Source organism: Sceloporus undulatus, chromosome 4 (assembly GCF_019175285.1).
Source record: "Sceloporus undulatus isolate JIND9_A2432 ecotype Alabama chromosome 4, SceUnd_v1.1, whole genome shotgun sequence".
In the NCBI taxonomy this organism is placed as follows: domain Eukaryota; kingdom Metazoa; phylum Chordata; class Lepidosauria; order Squamata; family Phrynosomatidae; genus Sceloporus; species Sceloporus undulatus.
The window spans coordinates 171095413-171120788 of NC_056525.1; the positions used below are offsets into that span (position 1 = coordinate 171095413).

Here is a 25376-nt window from a genome sequence, read left to right on the forward strand (position 1 = left end):
TTCCTGAGGGAATCAAGGCGAATTACAACACAATATAACAATAAAATATCATTAAGAGTAAAATTCACAATTTAAACAGTCCCATTTCCCAACCCTCCCCCAATCATAAAAACAATAGTCAAAAAGCAATAAAATAGAAATTAAACAACAAGATAAATTAAAATCAGTACGAATTTTGAAAAAGAAAAAAAATTAAAATTAGATTTGAGGTGAGACCAATATCTTCTTTTTTTGGGGGGAGGGACAGGGCCATTGATGTCGGTGAGGGAGAGGCAAAATATTCTTTAAAAGGCTCACGATGGCTGTAAAATATGCAGCTTCTGATTATTATTCTTGGATTTATATAGGAAATGAATGGAAAGAATCCAGATTCTCTCTCTTTGTTTATTTCTGTTTATGTCTGTTTAATAACTGGAGATCCAGGATTAAAGGCACCAAGCATTTGTGTCTGAATAATTCACATGCCTTCCAATTATGTTGAAATACTTTGGGTTTGTGGTGGACATGTTTAACTACGAGTTTGCCCTGTCTGCTTGTAAAGCAGTGGCATGAGAGAAAAGCAGTCTGATGTTTAATATTAAAAAATTAATCTTCACTCAATTGATCTGTTTGTGCCCACCACAGTCACCCTGCTCCTTTGTCTCTCAACCTGTTTTAGGTGGGTGATGCTTTGTGTTAAGTAACTCAGATCACTGATCCTTACATGCAGCAACATAATGCATAGGTATTTTGAGCAACTATCTTGTTGGAACAACTCAGTGGTGGAACAAATTATTTGTGCAGTGCAGAAAGGAAGGTAGTTGAAGCTGAGAAACACTGACCTGTGCAGAAAAAGAAGGGGTATACTTTAGACCAGGGGTTCCTGGTCTTGTGTCTACTGTGCCATTGGACTTCGTTTCTAAAAAAGCCAATATTGCCAAATATCGGAAACTCTGGGAATTGTCACCCAAAGGTTTGGGAACCATTAATAGAACACTAATAGTTGTCGGCTTGTGGGCATGCCAACTTGTGGCCATTGGGGCCAAGGAATGACAGAGTCTATTTTCCAAACTCTTAATTGATGACAGATTAAAAGGTACTGCCTTAGATCATTCCTAAATCTTTTGGAATACTAGTCTTGTTCAGGCTAGTATGGTCATAGCTGTTAAATGATAATATATATATTTTTTTTTTTTTTGGGGGGGGCAGCTTTTAAGTTTAGAGAGCCAGTGTGGTGTAGTGGTTTGAGTGTTGAACTGTGACTTTGGAAAGCAGGGTTCAAATCCCTGTTCAACCATAGAAACCCACTGGGAGGCCTTGGGCTCTCAGTCTCAGAGCATGGCAATGGCAACCGCCCTCTGAAGAAACTTGCCAAGAAAATCTCGTTGCCATAATCCGGAAACAACTTGAAGGCACGTGACAACAACAAAAAGTTTAGAACATTCTCTGCTAATTACCAAAAAATTAAATTAATTAAATTAAATTTAAGAAGATACTATATGCTGTCAATTGCTAGTACAGTGGACCCTTGTTATACGCTGGGGTTTGGTTCCAAGATCCCCTGTGGATAATAAAATCCGTGGATGCTCAAGTCCCATTAAATATAATGACATAGCAAAATGGTGCCCCTTATAAAAAATGGAAAATCAAGTTTTGATATTTGAAATTTATACTTTTTTTTGAAGATTTTCAAACCGTAGATCCTTGAATCCATGTATAAGAAATCTGGGTATAAGAAGGGCCGACTGTAACATCGAGGTATTAATTGCCCAGTCACTCCCCCCCTCCCCTTTACTTTAAGGTAGAAAAAGCATCAGGTGATCTTGACATCCAGACTGTTGTAAGCCTTGACCCACAACTATATCATGCCATGTTATAAAGTGGGTTGTGCTAGTAACATATTTTTATCTTCCGTGGTGGAACAAAGGTGTGTATGTGACAGAAGCATGTCATACACTCTTCCACTTTTGAGCTTACTTTTTTCTGCTGCCACGTTTGGTAGTGTAGGATTAAAGGGGATCTGTGAACAAACTGGAAGAGACCATAGTCAGCAAGTTCTCAGTATCTATATGTTTGGAAATGTTTAAGTACAAAATTACTCAGAAGTGCTCTGAGAATAAGCGTGTGGTTTGCCATATAAACTAGTTCTTGTAAAAGCCAGGAAGAACTGGCCTCTTCTATCAAAATGAGTCAAAATTAGTATACCATTAAGTTTTACATTGTTAACTGGTATACGATATCTTACCTTTTCAGCTATATAGGCTGCATCTGCACTGCAGAAATAATCCAGTTTGACACCACTTTAACTGCTGTGACTCAATGCTATTGAATTTCAGGAACTGTAGTTCTGTGAGCCATTTAGCATTCTCTATCAGTGAGATCTTGTGCCACAACAAACTACAAATTCCAGGATTCAAACTGGATTATTTCTGCAGTGCAGATGCAACCTATACAGCTGAAAAAGCAAGATATCATATACCAGTTAACAATAAAAACTTCATGGTCTACTAAGAGGAAACACAAAAAGATTCAGATGGATCACCTTTCATTGATTATGTTGTTGAGAGTTAGAAGGCATCACCATGTCCCCAAAGATACATAGCAGATTTCTTTTCAATTGAGATAACTGTGTATTTGGATTTGATTAATCTAGTTATTTGAGTTAAACAATAGAAGTAGTAAACTTTACTGAAATAACCTACATGAACTCCTCATGTTCACTATGGTGGTAGCATCCAACACAGTAGAGAAAATAAAAGAAAACAATAAGAAATTAGAGTGTGATTTTTGGCCATGAAAGTTTACAGATTTGTCCCTGATACTTATGTGTTTGAGGAAGTACAGTAGGTGCAAGTCTACAAAAGCTCATGCTATCAACTTCTATCTTTCAGTTAGTCTCAGTGGTGTTGCAAGATACCTTTGCATACTGATATTTTTTGTTTGTTTTGTTACATTTATATCCTACCTTTTTGCTAATGAATTCAAGGTGACGTGCATGATTTTCATTCTCCCTTATGTTATCTTCACAGGAAACTGAGTCAGATTGAGAGAGAGTGACTGAGCTGTGCTCACCCAGTGAATTTCATGGCTCAATGAGACTTGAACTTGGATCTGTCAAGTCAAGTCCAACACTAATCACTACGCCACACTGGATCATATATTAATATTTTATATTTCTGCTATTGAAAAAAGCCACAGTGGAAAACTGTGAGGGCTATGTTCTTCTTACCTTCCATTTGGCCTTTAATCTTTTATATGTTTGGAGTAAAGGGAAAGAGCTGTGACCAAAGTCATCATGGTAGTGACGAGGAAAATGTAGCACTGGTGCAATGTTGGAGCAAGCTGTCAGGGAGACAGCTCAAGGCAGGAGAGGGCTGGAAGCCACTAGGGTATGGTACTGCACTTTCCATCACAAGTCCCAGTTGCAGTCCCATAACAGCTATGGCTATCTGCTTTTTCTATCACTTAAAAGCTAGTTGGGGAAATGCAGCCCTCTGAAGGAGACCAGAAAGAAACATGCATTTAAGTTTAAATAGAGCAAGCCTTGGAATTGCATTTAATTGATTATCTTACAATGCTTAAGATAGTGTGAATTATTTTCTATGAAAAAGGTAGTACAAGGAAGCGTTCATGCCTATTATCCTCAGTCAGAAGACTCATTGTTCGCAAACTTAGGTTTAAGCATTTGCTTCAGAACATGAGTAGGGAGAATTGGAGTGAATTCAGGGCAATTATTGAAAGAAGTTAGGCAGAAGTGAATGAATGTGAACTTGAAGAGCGTTGGACTTCCCAACTCTGCTTAGGGAATATTCATCTTGCCACTGTTTGCTAACAATGAAATCAGGCTGTCAAGGGACTTACAGACTTTTTATTGAGCGTTAGTGGCCTCAAATAGTCCACAGAGTCAACCCTTCAAGCTCCTCACTTTTGGGCATGTGGCAGGAACCTCTCTTCAGGGAAAAGATCCATACCTTTGCTGCTCTGGCTCCTCCAAGAGATGCTTGTGTAAAGGTGAGCACCAGGGAAGGATAAGATACTTCTCAGTTGGTTCCCTGGTCTTGGCAAAATAAAACTGAAGCCTGCAACCCATAATAGTATGTCACACCAGCATTTGGCTCCCAGATTTCAATGTACACAAACTTGGTTTCATGAATAAAATTATTTAAAATATTGTGTATAAAATTACCTTTAGGCTACATGTATAAGGTATATATGAAACATAAGTAAATTTCATGTTTAGAGTTGTGTCCCATTTCCAGGATAGCTCATTATTTAGAAGTAAATGTTCTAAAATCCCAAAAATAAAAATTAAAAAATCCAAAACATTTTTGCTCCCAAGTACTTTGCATAGGGGATATTCAACCTGTATAAACATTCTTGTTAAAGGATTGTTTTGAAATTGAGAGAACTGTAAAAATAGTGACTTCACATACAATGCAAAATGCAGCTTGGTATTGTTTTCAGACATATTTGTGTGTAAAACAAATGATATTTTGAGGGGCGGGAAGCAAATTTGAATCCAATGTAGGTTTCATATATTTATGTAGTCATTTGTGGTAAAATGCAGCTTACCACAGACAAACTGTTTAAATACATGAGGTATGTGGTTTATGCATGAGAACCTCACTTCTGAAACATCTGAAAAAAAATTAAGTAGCTGGAAGTTGCATTTAGCAGTCGATTATTTCTTGCAGAAAGAGTTTACTTCAGTTGAATGTTATTGAAATCCACCCAAACTGATCCTGTTATCTTACTAATAATTCCTAAGTTACTTGGCTGGTCAAGCCAGCTCTTCTGTTGATAGACTTCATACACAGTATCATGCAGGTTTACTAGGTAAGACGTACTCCAGTGTTGAATAGGACTGAATGTCAAGATTGCAGCCTAAACCAATTGAATAAAATAGGGGCATAGGACCCATGTGAAAGGAAAGTCAAAGATTTAGAGACCAGAACAATAGAGATGGAAAAGACAACAAAAAACATAACACAAATCCAGGAACAAGAAAGAGACATGAGTAGATTGAAAGAGGCAAGGGATAGGAAGAAATGTATCAAAATAAGAGGACTCAAGGAGCAAGTTGGAGAAGAATTATATGGAAGAATCATCCCAATGTTGGCAGAATTGGTGGAAACATCGCAGGACTATATTGATATGGAATTTGATAAGATGTTTCGAATTAACTCAAGCATAGCCAGAAACAGAAAGCTACCCAGAGATATAGTGGTCTATTTAACAAGGGAAAGAATTAAAGTTAAAATAAAACACTTTTTTTTTTTACCTAAGAGAACATCTCCTGAAATCTCTAGGTCCTCTAGCACAACATCTGCTGGAAGTTGACCATAGAATTGCACCCAAGGACCTACAGATGCCTAGGGAATTGTTTATGCTGGGAATTTCTAGGTCCTCCAGCACAACTTCTGGCAGACTTTGACCACAGAGTTCTGCTCGAGGACCTAGGGATTCTTAGAGAGAACAAATTAACCAGATCCGTGAATAATCAAATCCACAAAAGTCAAAGCCGCAAATGTGGAGGGATGACTGTATAGGCTAATCTTAAAACATTATATTCTTATATCTCATGAGGTGGCCCTCATCCAGAGACCTTGATAAGCTTCAGCTGGCTGTGCATTCCTGGCAGATCCCAGCAAAATTATATTTGTGAAATGAGCTGTTAGAGATGAAAGCCTACATCCATAATGCATCCGAGAAAGTAGGCTTCTGTCTGAAGAAGCACATACCACAATGCACTGGTCAGCCTTTAAAATATTGCAAGACTTTTTATGTATGATAGCAAATTATTTTCCCTGGTTAAAGTCATCATTTCATACAGCAGAGACCATCTGTTGGGGCAGCAGGAGGGAGTGCTGTATTTTATGTGGTCTGAGTTGATTGCAGTGCTGTGGGTTGATCACAATGCACCTCCAGTTGAGGCAGTCACAGTTTAATACCCTGTTAAAGGGCCAGGTTTTATTTAAGCATGTATTTGGTTCTTTGCTTATCTTTGCCTTCTCTGTGAGCTGTGGTATTTTCTCCATTAGTCCAGAAGACTTTATTATATTCCTTTTTGTTGCTGTAACCTGTGTGTTGCTAAGAACTTTGGGTAACACAAAACAAGGTATTGGACAGTATTTGGAATATGATATATAAACAAGGAGCTAGATTAAGAATATGTTCAGAGACACCACAGGAAGCCAGAGAACCTTAGTTCTCTGTGAATGAGACAGAACCACGACTTCCAAGTTCTGATTATTCCCTCTTGCAGAACAAGTGGTTGATTTATTCTGGTGTCCAAATAGAAGCAAAGTTTGTTCTCTATTGTTGTTGTTTATTCCACACAAGTTGGAGAAATGACACCACATATATTCAGCAAACCATGGACCAAAGGCCTATAGGAGATAAGAACTATGTCTGTTATAGGTGGAAATATAGGAGCCAGCATGTGATATCCTTAGCAAACTATAATTATGTTGCATTCTGGCTTGAATATTAAGAAAACAAAAATAATGACCACAGATTATTTACATAACTTTAGATGATGAAGATATTGAAATAGTTCAAGATTTTCCATACTTGGCCCATCTACTATTCAGAAGGCAGACTGGAGTTAAGAAATCAGATGACTAGGACTTGGAAAGACAGCTATGAAGGAGGTATACAAGATGCTGAAGTATAAAGATACATCATTCTATACTAAAGTTAGGATTGTCTGTGCCATTGTATTTCCAATTTCTCAACTTTGTTGAGATGCAATTTGCATTCAAGAAAATTCATTGGTTTCCTCTATTTCTTAAAAAGGAATGTCACAGTGCATATTTAAGATGACAAATCATGTCATTGTCTGCTTCACTCCTGAAAGGCAGATTTAAATACATTCTGACAGGTTTTTCTGTATTTGCTCTTAAGTGGAATGGCTTTGAGTAAATGTTAAGCTGCTTGCAAAAAAAAGTTGGTACCAGAAATTGTAGACTTGATTGTACAATTTAAGCTTTAAGACACTCTTAAACAAAAAAGTTTCTTCATATCCAGTTGTCTATTTACAATAAAATACTGTAAATTATTATTTTTAGCATATCTCTGAATCCTTTGTTTTGTTTCCAGTGCCACTGTCTTCCAAAGGATCCAGCCCCAACAGAATGGCACAAGTTTTAGGGCACAGAAATTTGAGGTAGTAAATACTTTATAAAGTTCTTTATTGGTTCTGAACTTTAATGAATCAAGGTTTGTTGCTCAATATAAAGAAGCTTTGCTCTCAACTGTTGCTGTTATTCTATGGAAACAACAGTGTACTTATTAACTTCAGAATGTGCCAGTATATCAATAATTTTTGTCAGTGTATTGTCAAGATGTCCTAGGACCTAAATACCCTAAAGGCACCACTTCTGATATGATCCTGAAAGCTGAATAGGGTCAGCCCTGGTTAGTACTTGGATGTGAGACCACCAAAAAAAGGTGCTATAGACTATATTTTAGAGGAATTCATGGGGAACCATAAGTCAACGCAACTTGAAAGTGTGTGCGCGCACACACACACATTGTCATGATGTCAGCCACTTCTTTTCTTCTTGACTCCTCCCTTTTTGCTATTCATCTCTTTCATTTACTATAATAGATGCCTCTTTCAGTTAAGAGAGGGTGGTCCTGGCTGCTTTGAAAAACAAATGTTTGTAAAAGCACTCCTGAAGAGCTTCTTTGGAACCAACAATTTATCAGCTTCCTTATTTTGAGTGAGATGTTCAAACAAGTGGTATCAGCCAAACCCTAATTGATGTACTATCCCAGGGCCTGTTTCATTCTGGATACTTGGAACAGAAACTGACTTGGTTTCCCTAATTAATGACAGACAGAGATGAGAAGTGCAATCCTACTGCTTCTGGTGCATCTCACAGCAGCATTCAGTATCATTAATAGTTATGGCTTCATGGATAGGTTCTCTAGCATGGTGATGAAAAGTATTGTTTGTTTGTTGGCTCCACTTCTGCCTGTAAACAGTATTCCAGAAGATACTATTGGAGGGCTCTACCTTACACCTATCGAGCCTCCATTGTGACCCTCTTGTTGAACATTTCCATTAAGCCTCTGAATGATGTCTTCAAAGGATGTGGAGCTGGATGCCCAGGATATGCTGATAAACCCATCTCACTCTGCTTTTTGCAGCCAAGTCTCATGAAACAGAGAATTCTGATCCAGTGTTTGGAAATAACAATAATGGACTTAGATGATGGTGAATACATTGAAACGCAGTGCTGAAAAGAGGAGGCTGTTGATGGGTAATGTGTCAATAGTGGTAGCGTTTTAACTAATTCTGGAAGGGGTTGCAAGAGGAATCATTAGATGTAGACTATCCAGTTGGGATCTGGTGTTCCACAGTTAGGGGGACAGAGAAAACTACCTCAGAGCCCATAGTCACTGATAGGGAGGGTGACAGTGAAGCATTCTGGGGCCCAGAGGTATTCTGTACATATGGATATTGTAAATGGCTGGAGGTGTGGCTACCATAGCACTTGACAGTTTGTGCAATCCAAAGTAGTTTTAAAAAAAAACTTAAAAGGGAGGCAGTAGAGTGGCCTAGTTGCTCACGGGCCAGATTGTAAAATGGATGGAAATTATACAGTTTTCCAGATATTCTTGGGCTACATCTCCTAGTATCATTGGCTGTGGCTTCTTGGAATTATAGTCAAACAGTATCTTTGCAGGACTATATGATTTTCGTGTGTGCTTTAAAAACTAACAGGGTGTGGTGGAGTGGCTGCTGCTGTGAGGAGAAGAGTTGCCCAGTCATACGAAATCGATGTGAAGGTGGAAGTAGAATGGGAAAAGTGTCTTCAAAACTAAATTTATGAGTACTGTATCTCCTATTGTAAATATGTCCCATATACTTGATCAGTTGATGGATCAAAAATCTAGGTCTAATTTTGCTTGAGATAAACAGGAATAAGGGCATTACTGTCAGTATACCAGGTACACTGAATTGGAAGCAAGTTTAGTGATGCTTATAAAATCATAGAATCATAGAGTTGGAAGAGACCATAAGGGCCATCCAGTCCAATCCCCTGCCATGCAGGAATACACAATCATTGATTGGGTAGACTCATTGAAAGTAACAGATTTCCCCCCCCCCCCCTAAAAACTGACTTGTCCCATTGGCTTCAGTGACTTTGCCCTATGGAGGTCTGGTTCCAAGTTTTTGGGGCGCATGTAACGATTTTACAAAAGTTTGTCCAGGGTCAGTATCATATTAATGTCAAATTTATAATTTCTGTTTGCTTGTGTATCCATTTGTTGACGAGACTGCAGAGCAGAGCATTAAACCTACTGGACTGATGATAGTTGCTTGGTACTGAAGTTGGCTTAATATTTTTAAGTCTTTTAATGAAAAATCAAATTTTGTTTGTTGTTAATCACCTTTGAGTCAATCCCAGCTCATGGCTACCCTGTAGATGAGACATCTCTAAGACTCCCTATCCTCTACTACTCTGCTTAGTTCCTGCATATTCATACCCATGACCTCCTTAATAGAGTCCATCCATTTAGCATGCAGTCTTTTTCTCTTTCTGCCTCCCTCCACCTTTCCTAGCATGATTGTCTTTTCGATTGAGTTGTGCCTTCTTGTGGCATGTTGGTTTTCTTTTGGAATTCCTTAGCCATTGTATGTTTGCAATATGATCCTTAGTGCCTCTTTCTTTTCCCGCTTGCACCTCTGAGATTTCTCTTTCCATATAGGGTTGCAGTCTGTATTGCAGAATTTTGAGTATACTTTTGCTTTCATGGTAGATGAATATACTATGGTTCTATAGTTGCTACAATATTTTGTGTCTTGTTTTTTGTGGATGGGGATGTATATTGATCGTTTCCGATCTGTTGGCCATCGTTTTGTTTTCCATATCTATTCATCTATGTTGGTTAGCAGTAGAGTTGATTCCGCCAGTGGGATTGTAGTAGTTTGATTATAATATCATCTGTTCCTGGTAATTTATTTTCCCCCCTTATTCTTATTGCAGCTTCCACCTCGCTTTTTAAAATTTGGAGAACCATCTTCATATGGCTCTTCATTCCATGCGTCCTTTATTTTTTTAAACTCCTTTTGTATAACTCTTGTCCAGCATCTTTTTATTCCTTCCTGGTCTTGGATAATGTTATTTCTATTGCCATAAAGCATCCTGGTTCTTGGTTGAAAATTCCCTTTAATTTCCCAGATCTTTTGGAAGCAGTCTCTCATCCTTTCCTTTATGTTGTCTTCTATTTCTTTGTGTTAGTCGTTGTAGTAGTTGTCTTTCACTCTAGTCTTTGTACTGTAAATTTCAACAACACCTGGATCTGAGGAAGTAGACCATGTCTTCAAAAGCTTATGCTACACCATCTTCCACTCATTTAGTCTGAAAGGCTGTACAAGATCCCCTTGTATACTGTTGAGAATCTACTATACTTGACTCTGAGTAGACCTCATGTATAAGTCAAGGGCAGGTTTTGGGCCCAAAAATACAGATTTTGATATGAATTGTGGAAAAGTCCTGGGTAATCCCTATGCCAGTGATATCAAACTTTTTAGGGGACTGAGTGCCCAAACTGAAAGGCATTTCAGCATAGGGTGTTACCCAGTGCCAAGAGTAAGACTTCCGGGGGGGGGGGGCTTCCCGGGGCGGGACATCGGCCCTGGGGGGGGGGGGGTTGAGACTTCTTCCTGCATGCTCCCAAACCTTCAGCTGCCTCTCCAAGAGACAGCTGAAGGCCCAGGACAGCTGGGAAGAGGAGGAACTGGCGCACGCCTGTTCCTACTCTTCCCTGCCCTCCATGTGCCCTGAAAAATGGTTTCATGTGCCATTTCTGGCAAATGTGCCACAGGTTCACCACCACAGACCTAGGCGCATATAACAAAGGATATAGAAGAGGGAGCAAAAGAAAACAAAGCCAAATATCTTTTAAAAATTCCAGCAGTCATAACTGTGCTCACACTAAAGGCTGGATGGATGAGAGAGTAGAGGAGGGTCAGTGCTTCCAGGGCAGATTACACTCTTGCCTTTCACCAGGGGATGGTTCTTTTTTTAAATAAAAGTTAAGATACATTGACCTGTGGATAAGTCAACTCAGGTTTTTGGGGTCAATTTTTTGACCAAAATTACTAGACTTACACACAAGTATAAATGCTAGTTTGCTTTAAAAAAAAAAAAAAAACAGGCAAACCAGGATAGTAAAACATAGTTCATATATTTCATTTCATGCAATTCTTACAAAAACAACCCAATAGAATAATAATCGTCAACAGGACAGTGCCATTTATGGTTTTGTGCACTGGAATCTTTGAAATGACCAGACAATCATTATAATTCTTGTAAAACTGTATCTTTGCACAAATTTTTGTTTTGTTTTTTTTAAAAAATCTGGAATTTTTTGTAACTCAGCGTTTCATTTGGCAGGGAAGAAGGTGTGCTTTTTGCGTGGCGGATTCCTTTTTAATATACACTGTATCCCCCTCAAGCTATATAGAGCTTGAAGCCCTGCCTTGCAAATCTCTCCAGTATGCTTTTGTCTCCCATCCCCTCCAATGTTCCTGCGTTTGTGCTTGCAGACGTGTGTGGTTATGTGCCTTTCCAATGTGAGGTAAACAAAAAGGAATGGACTACTGTGGCTTTAAGGGAACAATTAAATAGGGAGGGGTGAGAGTGATGTTTTGACTGCTGGCATTTGTGGCCTCTTGGCAGTGTTTCATATTCATTTGCTTGCGTAAGAAGTGGACTGTCTTTACTGTAGCTACTGTTGCCATGGAGAGATAGCGGGGGAGGATTCCTAGGATCCCTAAGCCCCGGAGAGATTACGTCTTAGAATTGCTCTCTGAATATAGAATGATGTGGCAGGGCAATTCAGGTGTATTATGGGACTGATCATGGGGAATGACCTGTCAGCTGTCGGGTGATGGGACTGTTGCAATGCTCCCTAATTACAATAGACTACAGGGAAAGGAATAAAGCAGCGAGTAGCAGTGAGTTGCAAAGAAGATTGGGTGTTATTTGTGTTCAGTCTCTTAAACCATGTTGCATTCCCTCTTTTAATATAAGGGGGAAGTTTGTAACCATGCAAAGGATATAATGAAAAGGGGGGATTTACATATGATAGTTGCATCTTGCTGGAGCTATCAATTTGGCAATCCCGTGACCAAACTTTAAATATGCAGGTTTTGATTAATATTCTTCAACCTGGTGAAGAGGCTACTTTGTGTGCCAGTTGTCTATAGTGTGATAGCACTATGCTGATGTGTAACTGCATGTAACCAGAGATGAATATGTATTTATGTGGTGGCTGTTGGTAAACATTACCTCAGTGCAGCGTGTGTTGTGCCAACTCAAGAGCTAGTTGAGCTGAGATTGTTTTTTATTTTTGGCATGAATGGAAGAAGTGACAGGAAAAGACTTTGTCTTCTTTGGTAAGTTACTAGACTTTTTTTTTTAAATAATCAGTCATTTATTCTAGTCCTTATTGGCAATCAAATCAAAAATAGCTCTTTCCCATTAGGTCTTTTTAAAGCTCTGGGATCTTTCATTGTGAATAATTTCCCTGCCTTTGAAATAATCGTCAGTTTAAAGGAATTAATTCTTTACCTATAATCTCCTACCTATAATTCAGTAGCATGTAAAACATTCAGCACTGGTGTTTGTCAAAAATTAGAGAATTTTAAAATTTGTTCTAGTCTTTATCAGAGTTCATCCGTTCTTTTTAACAGGAGCTTGAATGTGATCTAGTAATGACACCTGGAAGATATAGTATAAATAAATGCCAATTATTAAAATAATTCTACAGATGTCAGATGAGAAAAGATGTGCCATACAAGAGGGGGCATGGGGTTGGGTGGGAAATGAGTTTGGATTCCACTTACAAGGCATTGTACTTGTCTTCTGGTTTGTTGAAGCAGTATAACCCTGTTCCTGTAGGCAGCAGTTAATTGACATTTTCTTCTGTGCAGTGGGAAACTACAGGCTAAGTGTGTAGGCTCTGAAAGCATTCTGCATGTCGAACGTTATTCGTTCCTTTATTACAAATCTTTATTACAAATCTTAAGAGGAATTGTGAATATGAATTTGTGAGAATGTATGGTGGAGATTAATTCATTTTTATGTAAATGCTCATTAGTAGGACTTGATTATGCTAAAATGCTCGTGCAGGAGTTATTTACCATGCTGCTTATTGAGAAACCTGCCTATGCTGCACTTGAAAAAAGAAGTACTGTACTTGAATCTGTGTAGTATATATGTAATACATAGAGTGAGAGTAACAAGTATTGACTTGTGAAATACCCTCACTCAAGGAGGTCCTTTTTATGAGCTGAGATAATGTATAAAATCCAAAAAATTTCAGCAGTTTAAGCATTCCAGAATAACAAAACACCAACAACTTCAAAGTTATTTTATTTTGTACTTGACACTTTAGCCATTTATTTTATGGCATATGTTTAAAAATAAGTAATACAGTGGGCCCTTGATTTCACTGGGGTTTGGTTCCAGGACCTTCATGGATATGATAATCCATGGATGCTCATGTCCTATTAAATACAGTGGAGTAGTAAAATGTTCCCTTATATAAAATGGCAAAATCAAGGTTTGCTTTTTGGAATTTATATATTTTAAAAATATTTTCAAGCCATGGACGCTTGAATCCATGGATAATAAATTCATGAACATGGAGGACTGACTGTAAATGCTCCCAAAAATAAGTGAGCATATGTAGCCCGGTGATTTACAGACTCTGGTTTGTTGCAGCAGTGTTATGCAATACTTCATAATCTGAGTAGGGTGGTAAAGAAGGAAGAAATGATGGAATCTCATAGTAAAATTGCTTGAGTCTATAAATAGATAATAATACTGATAACCAAAAGTATGTTGCTGCTTTTATAAGTTTGTCTAATAATATTGATATAACATAGTAATGCTGTTTTTAAAAAAGTGAGGTTTTGGTATTTTTTTGCATTATTTTTTCCAGCTTGTGACAGGTTAATAGCTAGCTGGGATGGAAAATACTGTGCTGTAATTCTGTGAAACTAGTGCTGCTTTATTTTGATCAACTAGCTTCTTGTTACCACTTCGGAAAGTCTTTCTCTAAATTTGCAACTATTTTTATGCTATATGTTTAAAAGGAATCTTCCAAGAGTAAAATTTTCTGCAGCCTAGACACAAATTTTTCTCTCTATAACGCTTGATAGGAACATGGGATTTTATAATATTAGCTTTTCTTGGAATACATTTTTGTAAGTATTTTGACTGGATATTAGCTAGGGTAATGGGAGTTATTTGGCAAATGGATCAAAATCAAGATTGTGTTAGTTGACCTTAAAATTATTTTTGGCTGCATTAGGCCTGTGCAGCTGAAAGCAAAGAATGAATTGTTTGTTTGACAGCGACCTTTGACAGTGTAGGATTTCAGTAAATACTTCCTGTGGAAAGGAAGCAATGCATGACACATCTACTGATTTAGTTCCAAAGTTCCTCTGAAGCTTAATGGATTTGTGAAGGGCCTCATCCATAGTATATTACATATTTTAAGTGGCTAGTACTGCAAATCTGATAGGGATTACTTAGTGAATTGTGAAAAAAATCTTACAGCATGTCAGAATTCTAGATTGTTTCTGTTGTTTTAAAATGATTATATCTAGGCTAATACCTGTGAAAGATTAACACAGGGAATGTCCTTGTTAACGGCTTACAGAACTAAGAAAGTCTAGGTAATGCTTTAGCATTGTGGGCCTTAGGCTGGACGTCTGTGTGCCACCCAAATCTTCCTTTTTTTATTTGTGCCAGTGCATTTCCTGTTCTCTATCAGTTCTTCAGTCTCATGTATTTTAGTTAAAGAAGCTGAAAATCTGGATATAATATCCCCGGTCCTTGCTTTCCAATGTGTTTTGTAGTAGTCAGAATTTATATAAGGGCATGTGAAAATAAAAGTCCATTGGACATCTTAGTGCTTACTAGAAAGCTATTTCTGGGTTTGAAGGACAATCCTTTTAGCTTCATTGGCCTTGCACATAGTACAGGAATTTAAAGGTTTGTTACAGTGCACATCCCTGAATTAAACAGACACATAGCTACACACCTCTAACTGTTGCCCACATTACAACTTTAAGAACTTGTCAAGATGGCATTTCAGTCTATGTACACAGTTGTGATAGCTTGTACTAAGCTAGCCAAAAGAAAAATCTAGTGAGAATCAATTGGACGTACAGCTTGCTCTGTATTCTGATAGAGGTAACACAAAGAAACAGAAAGTATTTCTTCTGTCTCTTCAAAGTGTGGATGTGAAAATGATGAGTGAATGGTACTGTTTGGATAATAATGATAAAACTCCTCATCTTAGTCCAGTTATAGCACAGCCTGGGAAGAGTTGAAGAGTATGTTACACTTGGCACCTGTCCCATGTCTTCCTACATGAGGCATTAAGTCAAGGTGTTTCTAAGGAGTACCATGTCACTTGGGGAAACCATTGACCTAATTTTTAGTAGTCAAGCAGCTTACACATTGATGATGTGTAAATGAGATGTATAAGTGAGATAGCTCTTCTTGGGATCTCATTTTAACCTATTATGATTTTGACAAATTTGAATAACCTCCAAGCTATAATGAATGAATGACAAAGCAAGTCCTCCTCCTCCTGGCATAAAACTTGATTGATTTTCATAGCATCTGTTGCCATTTAAGATTGCAGGTCTTTTTTCCCTTTTTTTAAATGGTAGTGTTGTTCCTCTTGCATGAATACTTTTATATCAGTGCTAATTACTGTACATTTCAGAATAGCCAGGCTCAGGTAAATGTGATACAGACTCTGATTTGTCCCCCCCCCCCCCCATTCTCCTTCCCCCCCCCCTTTTGCCCATCAGTCCATCAGTGGACATCCACTGGTGAAATAATCGGATTCAAAAGAAAAAGGAGCATCTCCATTCCTCAGTTTGGCTCTCTGTATAACCCCTTCCCCAAAATTATCTTAGTAGGGGGGATGAGAAACCTGCCAGAGTGAATTTGTAGCAGCATGGAGAATTACAGCAACAGAGACATTAAAAGAAGTTCCATTTTGATGTCTTTGTAGCATCAACACCACACAGGTTTTAGGCCAATGTGTGTCTTGTCAGCTTATGACACCCCTATATATTTCATACGGTTTTCTTGAGCAAAGAATACTCAGAAGTGGTTTTGCCAGTTCCTTCCTCCTAAATATAGCCTACAGCACTTGGCATTTTTCTATGTGCTCCTATCCAAGTACTAACCAGAGCTGACCCCGTGTAACTTCCAAGATCATATTGTATCTGGTGCCTTTATTTGGGCCATTGTAAATGTATTCAAATTACTCTGAGTTAAGAGGTTGTCAAAATAGTATTACATCTTGCTCCTAAATTCAATTGCTAGTCTCATCTATAGTAGACACAATGAATTAATTGCTTAATGGTAAGTCAACACTTCCGTGAGTTTTATAGATTCAATTGATGTACTCTAGCTGGAACTAGCAGTTGGATTTATGCCAAAGGAGACAGTAGACTCTCTCTATATTGTACTTCATATACACCTTCATTCATTTGTTCAGGATTTAATGAACTGTGCCCACAAACAGTATTTCACCATTTACACTGTCCAGTCTTTTGTGAAACCTTTATTGTAAGATTGTAGGCTCTCTCTGGTACTTTAAGACCATCACCTCATTACAGAACATAGCCTGTTGTGTTTTTATTATGTACTAGCAGTTTGTATACTCTGTACCATTGTGAAGAATAGGATGGCAATAATGGCTAAGAAGCTACCATTTCTGTTATAAAACTTTTTAAAAATCTCTATTTTTAATAAATTGTTGTTGCTAAAGATGTACTTTTTCACATACATTTGTCAGCAGTTTCTTTGGGTATGTTTGATGGCTTCAAGCTACTGAATACATCTTTCAAATCATACATATGTGTGCACATAACATAAACACACCACAACTTTACTGATTATGTACTCCAATGTAATGAAAAGTGTTTTTTTAACTGCTTAGCATATATTGCTGGCTCAAAGCAGGCAATCCCATTCTGTTTGTCTTAGTAATTTTGCTTGGAGCTTTATGTCCTAAACATTTTTTACTCTTTTGCACCTTGGTGTTTATTTTATGCTTAAATTTAAATAGTATAACCCCTAAGAGGCATGGAAAAGTTCTCACTTGAGTGCTACAGAAGTCACACAGAGTAAATTCTGTTTTCATAAGGATTCAGTCAGGTTCTGATCAGATTCTGGCATCAAAAGTTACCAGCATCTTCAATCCATTCTCTTTTAAGTAGTTGTTGTTAACTTTATGGATGCATAACCCCAGGTAATCAACAAGAATTTAATCTGTTGGAACTAATAACACAAAGTCTTGTTTCTCTAATGTTGTTTTGGTCCTGTTGTGATCCTGATACAAGAGAGTATCCATTCTCCTTTCTCCAAAAACTTTCCTATAAATTGGGATGCAGGAGCCAAATTTATTAATCTCTTCCTGGCAGAGAGTTCCTGGTATTCAGATTATCGAAGTCTAGAAGACTGAAGTCACTTTTTAATTTGGGTGATCCTAATCCTCAAGGTTGATATCATTTATTCTTTCTTCCAGTTACAGAGGTTGATACCACCTATTTTTGGTGATAGTGCAATTTTGAATTTTGTTTTGATATACAGGACATTGAAAACCTTCTTTTTATTTTTATCATCAAAAGTCAGGATATACCGTAACTGCCCAAATTAATATAAAGGTTCTTTCAGAAACTCCTGTACACTGGTTATTGGATAATATTGCTCTAGCCAGTTTAGTACTTTGTTCATCTCCATTTGCCACAATGCCAAGATTTCTCCTGTATTAAACAGTGCCTTAGTATGGGCTGCCACACACCACAATGAATACACTATTTCAATACCTCTAGGACCGCCACAGAAGGGAGAGAGCAAGCCTGTTCTTTGCTTCCCCAGAGGGTAGGGCCATGTCTAATTATTTGAAGTTACAGGGGAGTAGATTTCAATTGATCATTAGAAGGAATTTCTTGATACTAATAGCAGTTTGGCAATGGAATCAGTTGCCTAGAGCAGTGATGTGGTCGCCTTCTCTAAAGGCTGTAGGGGTTGTTTTAGCTAGAGATTGTGCGTTGAGCAGAGATTTGGGTTAATGGCTCATGAGACCCTTTTCAATTCTATAATCCTATGACTGTATGATCTTCTGGATAACTTTCTGAAGAGGAACACATCCTGGAAATTTGGAACATGTTTTTTTTGGAACATAGGGTTAAGTTCTATTTCAAGCATTGTCTTTTGAGGAACTGCTTCCCAGAAAAATTTTGTAGAGTTAATCAAAAATAAAGAGAAATTTCTCTTTGAGAGGTGTCAGTATTTTAGATCTCATGTTGAGTTTTTTCTTTTTTTTATTAAGTAACCTATTTGTCATAGTAAATAAACCACAGTTTTAGCAGGATGATGATATAGTGTGATAATCCTTTTGATACTTCATGTGATGAGAAACTTAAACTATAATTGGGCATTGATCCGGGCTGTGAAGCAGGGAAGACACTTATTTGGATGACTCTTTCATTTGCTTACCAAGAAGACCAAATAATTTCCAGCACACTGCTATACCTGTGCCCCTCACTGCATTATCAGAATGGAAGCCACAGACCCGGAAAATAGCAGTAGAGCAGTAATACCAGTCTTGGAAAACCCCACTTTGGATCTTAGGTAGCTGGTATTGAAGAAAATTAGAACCTCTGGACCAGTGGTCCCCAAACTGTACTCTTTAAGTGATTTTGGACTTCAGCTCCCAGAATCTCAGATTTGGTCAACATAGCTGAAGTCCAAAATCTCTTAAAAGGGCACAATTTGGGGACCACTGCTCTAGAAGTGAATTGAGAGAGCCAGCATGGTGTAGTGGTTTGAGTGTTGGGCTGGAACTCCAAGAGACTAGGGTTGCAATCACCACTTGCTCATGTAAACTGCACTGGATGACCATGGGCAGGTGAGAGAAAGGTGATAGCAAACACCTTCTGCCAAGAAAACTCATGATACGTTTGTCTTAGGGTAGCCATAAATTAGAAACTATTAGAAGGCACACAACAACAGACAGTGTATCATGCAGACAGAGTTGACTTTGAATGGTTGTAGGGTTCCAGATTACTTGCTTTGCTGATATCACTTTATCAAAAACACCTGCTAAAAATCACTAGTTCACTAGTGAATCTCTCTCTTACAATTTGACATTGTTTTTATCCCTAGGGACCACAAAAGCTTGTTAAAACAAAAACAAAGACCAATAACAAAGCTAAACACATTTATCTGTAATCAGTCATGTTTGCATGCGTTGTTCAAACATGCTCATGAGAGTCAAGTGAAAGTACAGTATTCCAAACTTTTTTCCTTTTCTTTTCTTCTTAAGTGCCAAGGGGTGTAACACTACTGGCAGAGCTTTTTATGTTTACATCACTAAAGTTTGTCTTCATACCGATTATGATTATGGAGGCAGTAGCTTGCTTTGTGAGGAAGTAGGAAAGGAATGGAAATTCAACAAGCTAAGCCATCAGTATGGAATTTTTTTCCTGTTAGCATGTAGATTCACAGGTGTTGGAAGTTTTGACCACCTGCTTATCTGTCAAACCACAATGGTAGCTAGAGAGAGTGTGAAGTCACAGACCAAAGTGGAGAACTATGGAAGACTTGGGGGGGTTATTACCCCACTCCACAGATTTGGAGGGCTCAACCTCCCTATCACACCCACTCCTAATGCAGATTTTGGGATATTTCAGAACAGATCTCTCTCTCTCTCTCTCTCTCTCTCTCTCTCTCTCACACACACACACACAATTTGACATTGTTTTTATTCCTAGGGACCACAAAAACAGCCCTGGGTTACATATCACCCACCCTTGCTTTAGATATTGGATCCTGCCTCCAGTTTAACCCTATCAAGCATGAGCAGTGCTCAGGAAGGATGAGGGTTTGTCCATTTTCTGAAAGGGCAGATGGCTGCGCCTCTTCCTGCCCATAGAGAAAACAGCAGCTGAGCCTATGACACTTCTAAAGAGGATGCCTAGAGCAACAAATGGAAAGTAGTGCTTGGCAACACGCTAGTCCCATTCACTGTTATTTATCTGTGTTGAATCACTGCATGAAGAGGGTAGCACATTAATCCTAGCCTCTCTGTCACTAATTCATTCATTCCCCTTATATGGAAAGCAATGAGTCTGAATCACAGAGGTCCCCCCTAAATATGTATACTCTCCATGCTATTATGATAGACACACACACACATCTCAACAACAACAACATAATCCCCAGCTGGGTAAAAAGTATCCTCAAATAGGGTTCCTGTACAGGTTATCACTCTCCATGTGAGAGATAGAGGAAGAAGAGGTGGCACTAACATGCTCACCTCTGCCTTTTGATGCAACAAACATAATGAATAACTATCTGTAAAGTCATATGCATGTTTACAAGTGGTGGGTAGTGTATCTTCTTGTTTAAGATGACAGTGCAGACATAACCTTTAAGGTGTGCTTATAAAATGGCTTTCTCTGCTGCCAAAGAACTTACTTCTGTTATCAATGAGATTGATATTAAATTGTGTTTTAGAATAACAAAACCCAGAGATATGAGGCAGCATAAAGAATACTGGAGTTTAGAATAGAACTAGTGTTTTCTTCAACTTGCTGATCATCATGTCAAAATAGCCACCAAAAGATTAGAATTCCAAGTTCTTTGACCATAGTGATAGTTAAGCTATATATTTCACTGTAGGTGAATGTGTTCATTACCTCACTAGCCCTGTTTCTTTTGGGCTGCATTCACACTGCAGAAATAATCTAGTTTGATACCACTGTAACTGCAATGGCTCAATACCATAGAATTCTGGAAATGGTAATTTGTGAGATATTTAGCCTTCTCTATCAGTGAGCTCTGGTGCCACAACAAACTACGGTTCCCAGAATTCCATAGTATTTAGCCATGGTAAATGTCAAACTGGGTTATTTCTGCACTGCAGATACAGCCCTGTAGAGGAAAACGGTTCAGTGCAGTGAAAAGTGGTGCTAAAGTTTCTCTCCACATCCATATTTAGGAGGGCAATGCAGATCTGGAACACTGTTAGTGTCAGGAATGGTAGAATGGACCGGAAGGAAATTCAGAACATCTAGCTTGGCAGTGTCAAGCATCCTTTCTTTCACTGCAAAAAGACCCTTTCCTGAAATATAGGGGACAAGCTTCTCAGCCTAAAGGTAAAGTTTGTATGTTCTCAATCAAATAGTTTGATGGAGTTAAAATAACTTCTAGATTCATATGCCCTTAGAAATTCTGTAAGAAAGACTTTGAAAATGACAGCCAAGAATTTTAGACTCTTATTTCACTTGTTTGCATTCAGAAATTGAGAATGATAAATTCTCAGTACTAGTAGCATTTTATTCACATTGGTTGTATATTGGATAATGTCTTGTACTAGCCCTGACCTATACAAAGCTGACTCCTAGTGGTAAGTTTAAAATAGTACAGCTTTCTTTGTTTCTTTGACCAGGTTAGTTTCTGATACCCCCTTTAATCTTGGTATTGTACACAGTTATAGTCTCTAAATCTTGATTTTAGGTAAATAAGGTAAATCTTCTTCTTAAAATTATTACATAGTTGTTTTTGGTTCTTGTTTTTAAAGTACCTAGTATATTTTATTTAGAACCAAATATGATAACTCTGTTTAAGATGTAGAACCATCTTCTGTTCCACCTTCAGTAACAAATATTTGTTCAGTGTGTAAGATATGACTAGAGAAGTATTTCATACATACAGTTTTTAAAAACATAATAGCACACTATTACAGGAAATTCGACTTTATTTCTAGAAACATTAGCACACCATTAGAGGAAGCTATAACTACAGAAACAAACCTGGGGGGAAAAATCTTCAGTCGCTAGATATTGCGAAACATAACTTGGTGCTCATAGTTTACACACATAAAGAACTTAATATTCTTAATGCATTAATCCTAATAACGAGTATCACGGTAGCTTTTTATTAGTTTGTTTTCTTTATTTAGAACATTTTTTGATATATTTGGAGTCATTTGCATGTGGCAGTTAGAATAAATGGAGAGAGAAGGACTGAAGAGTGAATAAGAAGATTCCTTCATTTTGCAAGGACTGAAGAGTGAATAAGAAGATTCCTTCATTTTTTAATAGACAGGGGTTTAGGTTATACCTTCTCAGTCAGTCTGTTACTATGGTTATGTAGTGTCTTGAATGGAGAAGCAATAGCCTGAAAATATATTTTAAAACCTCTGTGTGTCTTGACAGTCTGAGAGTTTCAAGATAGTCTTGAAACACCATCTGTTTGGTCCCATCTGTTTCCTCATATCCTGTGAGTTTTCCTATGGAGTATGATGCTAAATACACTATGTACGTTCTCATGATCAAACATGGTTTTTTTAAAATGTTACCACTAATGTCAAAACCCTACGTATTTGACTACATAGTACTATACTTTTGGCCCAGGACATGCCCATATAACTAGTAATACTAAACTAAGCAGTGTTTCCTCATGTCCTCTAAACTGTTTGACCTCCCTTAGTTGAACTACAACTCCCATCCATGGTTCAAGGTAGTTTTAAAGATGTGCTCAGTAGTTTACATAATTTATATTAAAGGAAGAATGCCAAGTTGGTTCTGGCCCTCAGGAAACATGAAAACTGAATAGATAATCACATTCTTCATATCTTTCATTATATAGAAATGAATTCCACCCAAAAGATAGCTCAATGGCTCTGGGGGCTGACAGCTACTGTAAAACAAAGCAGTAGATTTAAGTCTATGGTACAATAAATTCATAAGATCCTAGAAAATTGTAAACACAGTTTAATATAGGATTGTACAGGTACTAATAATTTTCTTCCATTATCAAAGTGACAATGAAACCTGCAGGTAGATTGACAATGAAGTCAGAAATCAAGCATCTTTTCCCCTTAGGACACTGTCTTCAAGAATTAAGATGTGGTGATGCCTAAGACATAGATGAGTTATTGAAAATAAAGAATACACTGTTTCTTGTGCAGTGTTTCTGGTTTAAAAAACGTTTTGCACATAAGAATTTGCCACAAAAAAGTCCTGGATAATCATGTAGCAGTTGGCAATTTCACTGATGGAGTGTCTAGATGTGTCAGGATAATCTTTCTTGTTGAAGCCAAGACAATTCATGAATATTCTTTCCATCCCTACCATTGAGTCATAATAATGTCTTCTTAGCTCAGTGACATGGCTATCTTGAGAGCCTTTAACATCGAAATGACTACCTTGGGTCTGTGGTTTTATGCGTGAAAACATGCCCTGTCACTGGAGACACATCCTCCCAGCTAATTCTAGTGCAACTTTTGAGAGCGATTGAAGTATTCTGTATGTAGGTAACATTTTCAGCAGGGCTTAACATCTGAAAGAAGTGCTGATCAATCTGGTAATATCCTGAAAGTGTCAAATCCTGGCAATCCTTTTTTTAAAAAAATTAATTACACAAAGTAATATACATTTAGAAAATAAAAATTTTCAAAAGGGAGAAAGGCAAATAACTAATAACACAACAGGGCTCTGACCCATTCCCTGCCCCAATCCTCACTATAATTAGAGGGGAGAAATTCTGGCAATCTTCTTGAAATTTCACTTGCTATATTACCAGTCAGTAACTTGGAGGAAATAGGCTAGCAAGTACAAAGGCCTTTCAGTTGGATATAAAATTTGCCCCCATCTCTTGATACTTGGCATTTTCAATCACGGATACAGGGACTTCACCTGTCTCTACCACATCTTTATTATTATTATTATTATTATTATTATTATTATTATTAACATTTATTTATAGAGTGCTGTAAAGTTTGCACAGCTCTGTCCCTGAGCAGTTTCTTTTGCTTTTCTCCATGGGCTCTTGAACTCTTTTGCAACGCACAAATGCTTCCTGTTATCCTGGCAGCTACTTCAGTACTACAGTATATCTGGAAATGTACAGTATGTATTGGAATAAGGAAACTTTCTAGAGATCTCTGACTGTCTCTGGCACTAAACAGAAACCCATACCAGAACTCCCAATTGTCTAGTGGAGGGAGAAGTGAAGTCTCAGAAGCCAAGTCTAAATTTGCATGGAAGGTATAATAAATTGGGACTACAGTGGACCCTTGTTATACGCTGGGGTTTGGTTCTAAGATCTCCCGTGTATAACAAAATCGGTGTATGCTCAAGTCCCATTACATATAATGACATTGCAAAATGGTGTCCCTTATAAAAAATGGAAAATCAAGGTAAATTTATACTTTTTTGGTACATTTTCAAACTGTGTATGCTTAAATCTGTGTATAAAAAATCCGTGTATAAGAAGGGCCGACTGTATACACTTTCTCTTTTTGTTGATGTCTTGGTAATAGCAACCTTTAGTTAATTACATTGTTGAAATAAGAGATCAATAAGTAACACTTGGTACAGAGAATAGTGTAATTTTGAAGCTGGTAAGAGACTCTGTTTTGGGAAACAAACAAGATAGTGTCTGTCTGTCAAAAAGTAAACAAAGTCTTGCTAGCTTTTTGTCTGTCAAAAGTAACACTCTTATGTAATGCTACTTGCGCACTGTAAATGGGTGCTTTAATCTAATGATTCAACTAGTGACCTTCTTTGCTCCCATGTGGTTTCCCTGATGGCTGCTTGCCATTACATTCTTCCTCATTATTTATTTTTAAAAAGTCAAAATCACAGATTATTTGGGGAGAATGTTTTATAATCCTTTTCTAAGAATGAGTAATGATCCTTCAAAGAACTTTATTTTCCTCTCAAAGCATTTAAGTACCCTATTTATCTGAAAGGTGGAGTATTAAAATGAATAATGTAATAATCTGGCAACATCCAGCTGTACGTTTCAGCTTTAATATCGTTCAGCAGTTAATTCAGTAGGACCACTCTAGTTGGGAAAGAGCAGTAGGATTTAGGCCATAAAAATGGAAACTTTGCCAACTGCATCATGCTGCCATCAGTAAATTGATGTATATTGACTACCCTCTCACAAAAACCTGAATATCTGGGTAGCTTAAAGGCCATTCATTATTTATCCCAGCATGCAAAATATATATAATGTAAGAATGTATCAATTTCCTCACTGCATTTTCTGCTACTGATTTTATTAAGTTTGTATTAAGCAATTGCATTGTTTGTTTCAGAAGCCACCTTTTTAAGAGGCTTTAATTTGAAGGGAAATATTCTAATTCTGTAGTATTCTGTAGTATGTTGTGATACTTGAATCAGGAAGAAGAATAACAGTCCAAGGTCCTTCTAAGCAAGACTGGGAAAACTTCTAGAGCCAGTTTTCTGGTGGCACCAAGGGTTGCCTTGAGAAGAGAAGTAGAGGGGAAGATGGTTCACCTGTGCCAACATTGCAGCA

The 25376-nt window shown here is 37.7% G+C and overlaps 1 protein-coding gene across 6 annotated transcripts in view; it reads left to right on the top strand.

The window, feature by feature from the left end:
• The window catches only part of HIVEP1 (HIVEP zinc finger 1), a 110552-nt gene that overhangs the window by 43872 nt on the left and 41304 nt on the right, over window positions 1-25376 (top strand). For 2 of the 6 annotated variants that reach the window (XM_042463400.1, XM_042463401.1), the window contains exon 1: window positions 11978-12397. The exons of the other annotated variants lie outside the window; for them this stretch is intronic. In XM_042463400.1, the coding sequence (XP_042319334.1) occupies window positions 12361-12397 (37 nt within the window). In that variant the 5' untranslated portion in view covers window positions 11978-12360. Of the gene's footprint in view, window positions 1-11977; window positions 12398-25376 lie in introns of those variants that run through there. 6 annotated transcript variants of the gene reach the window in all.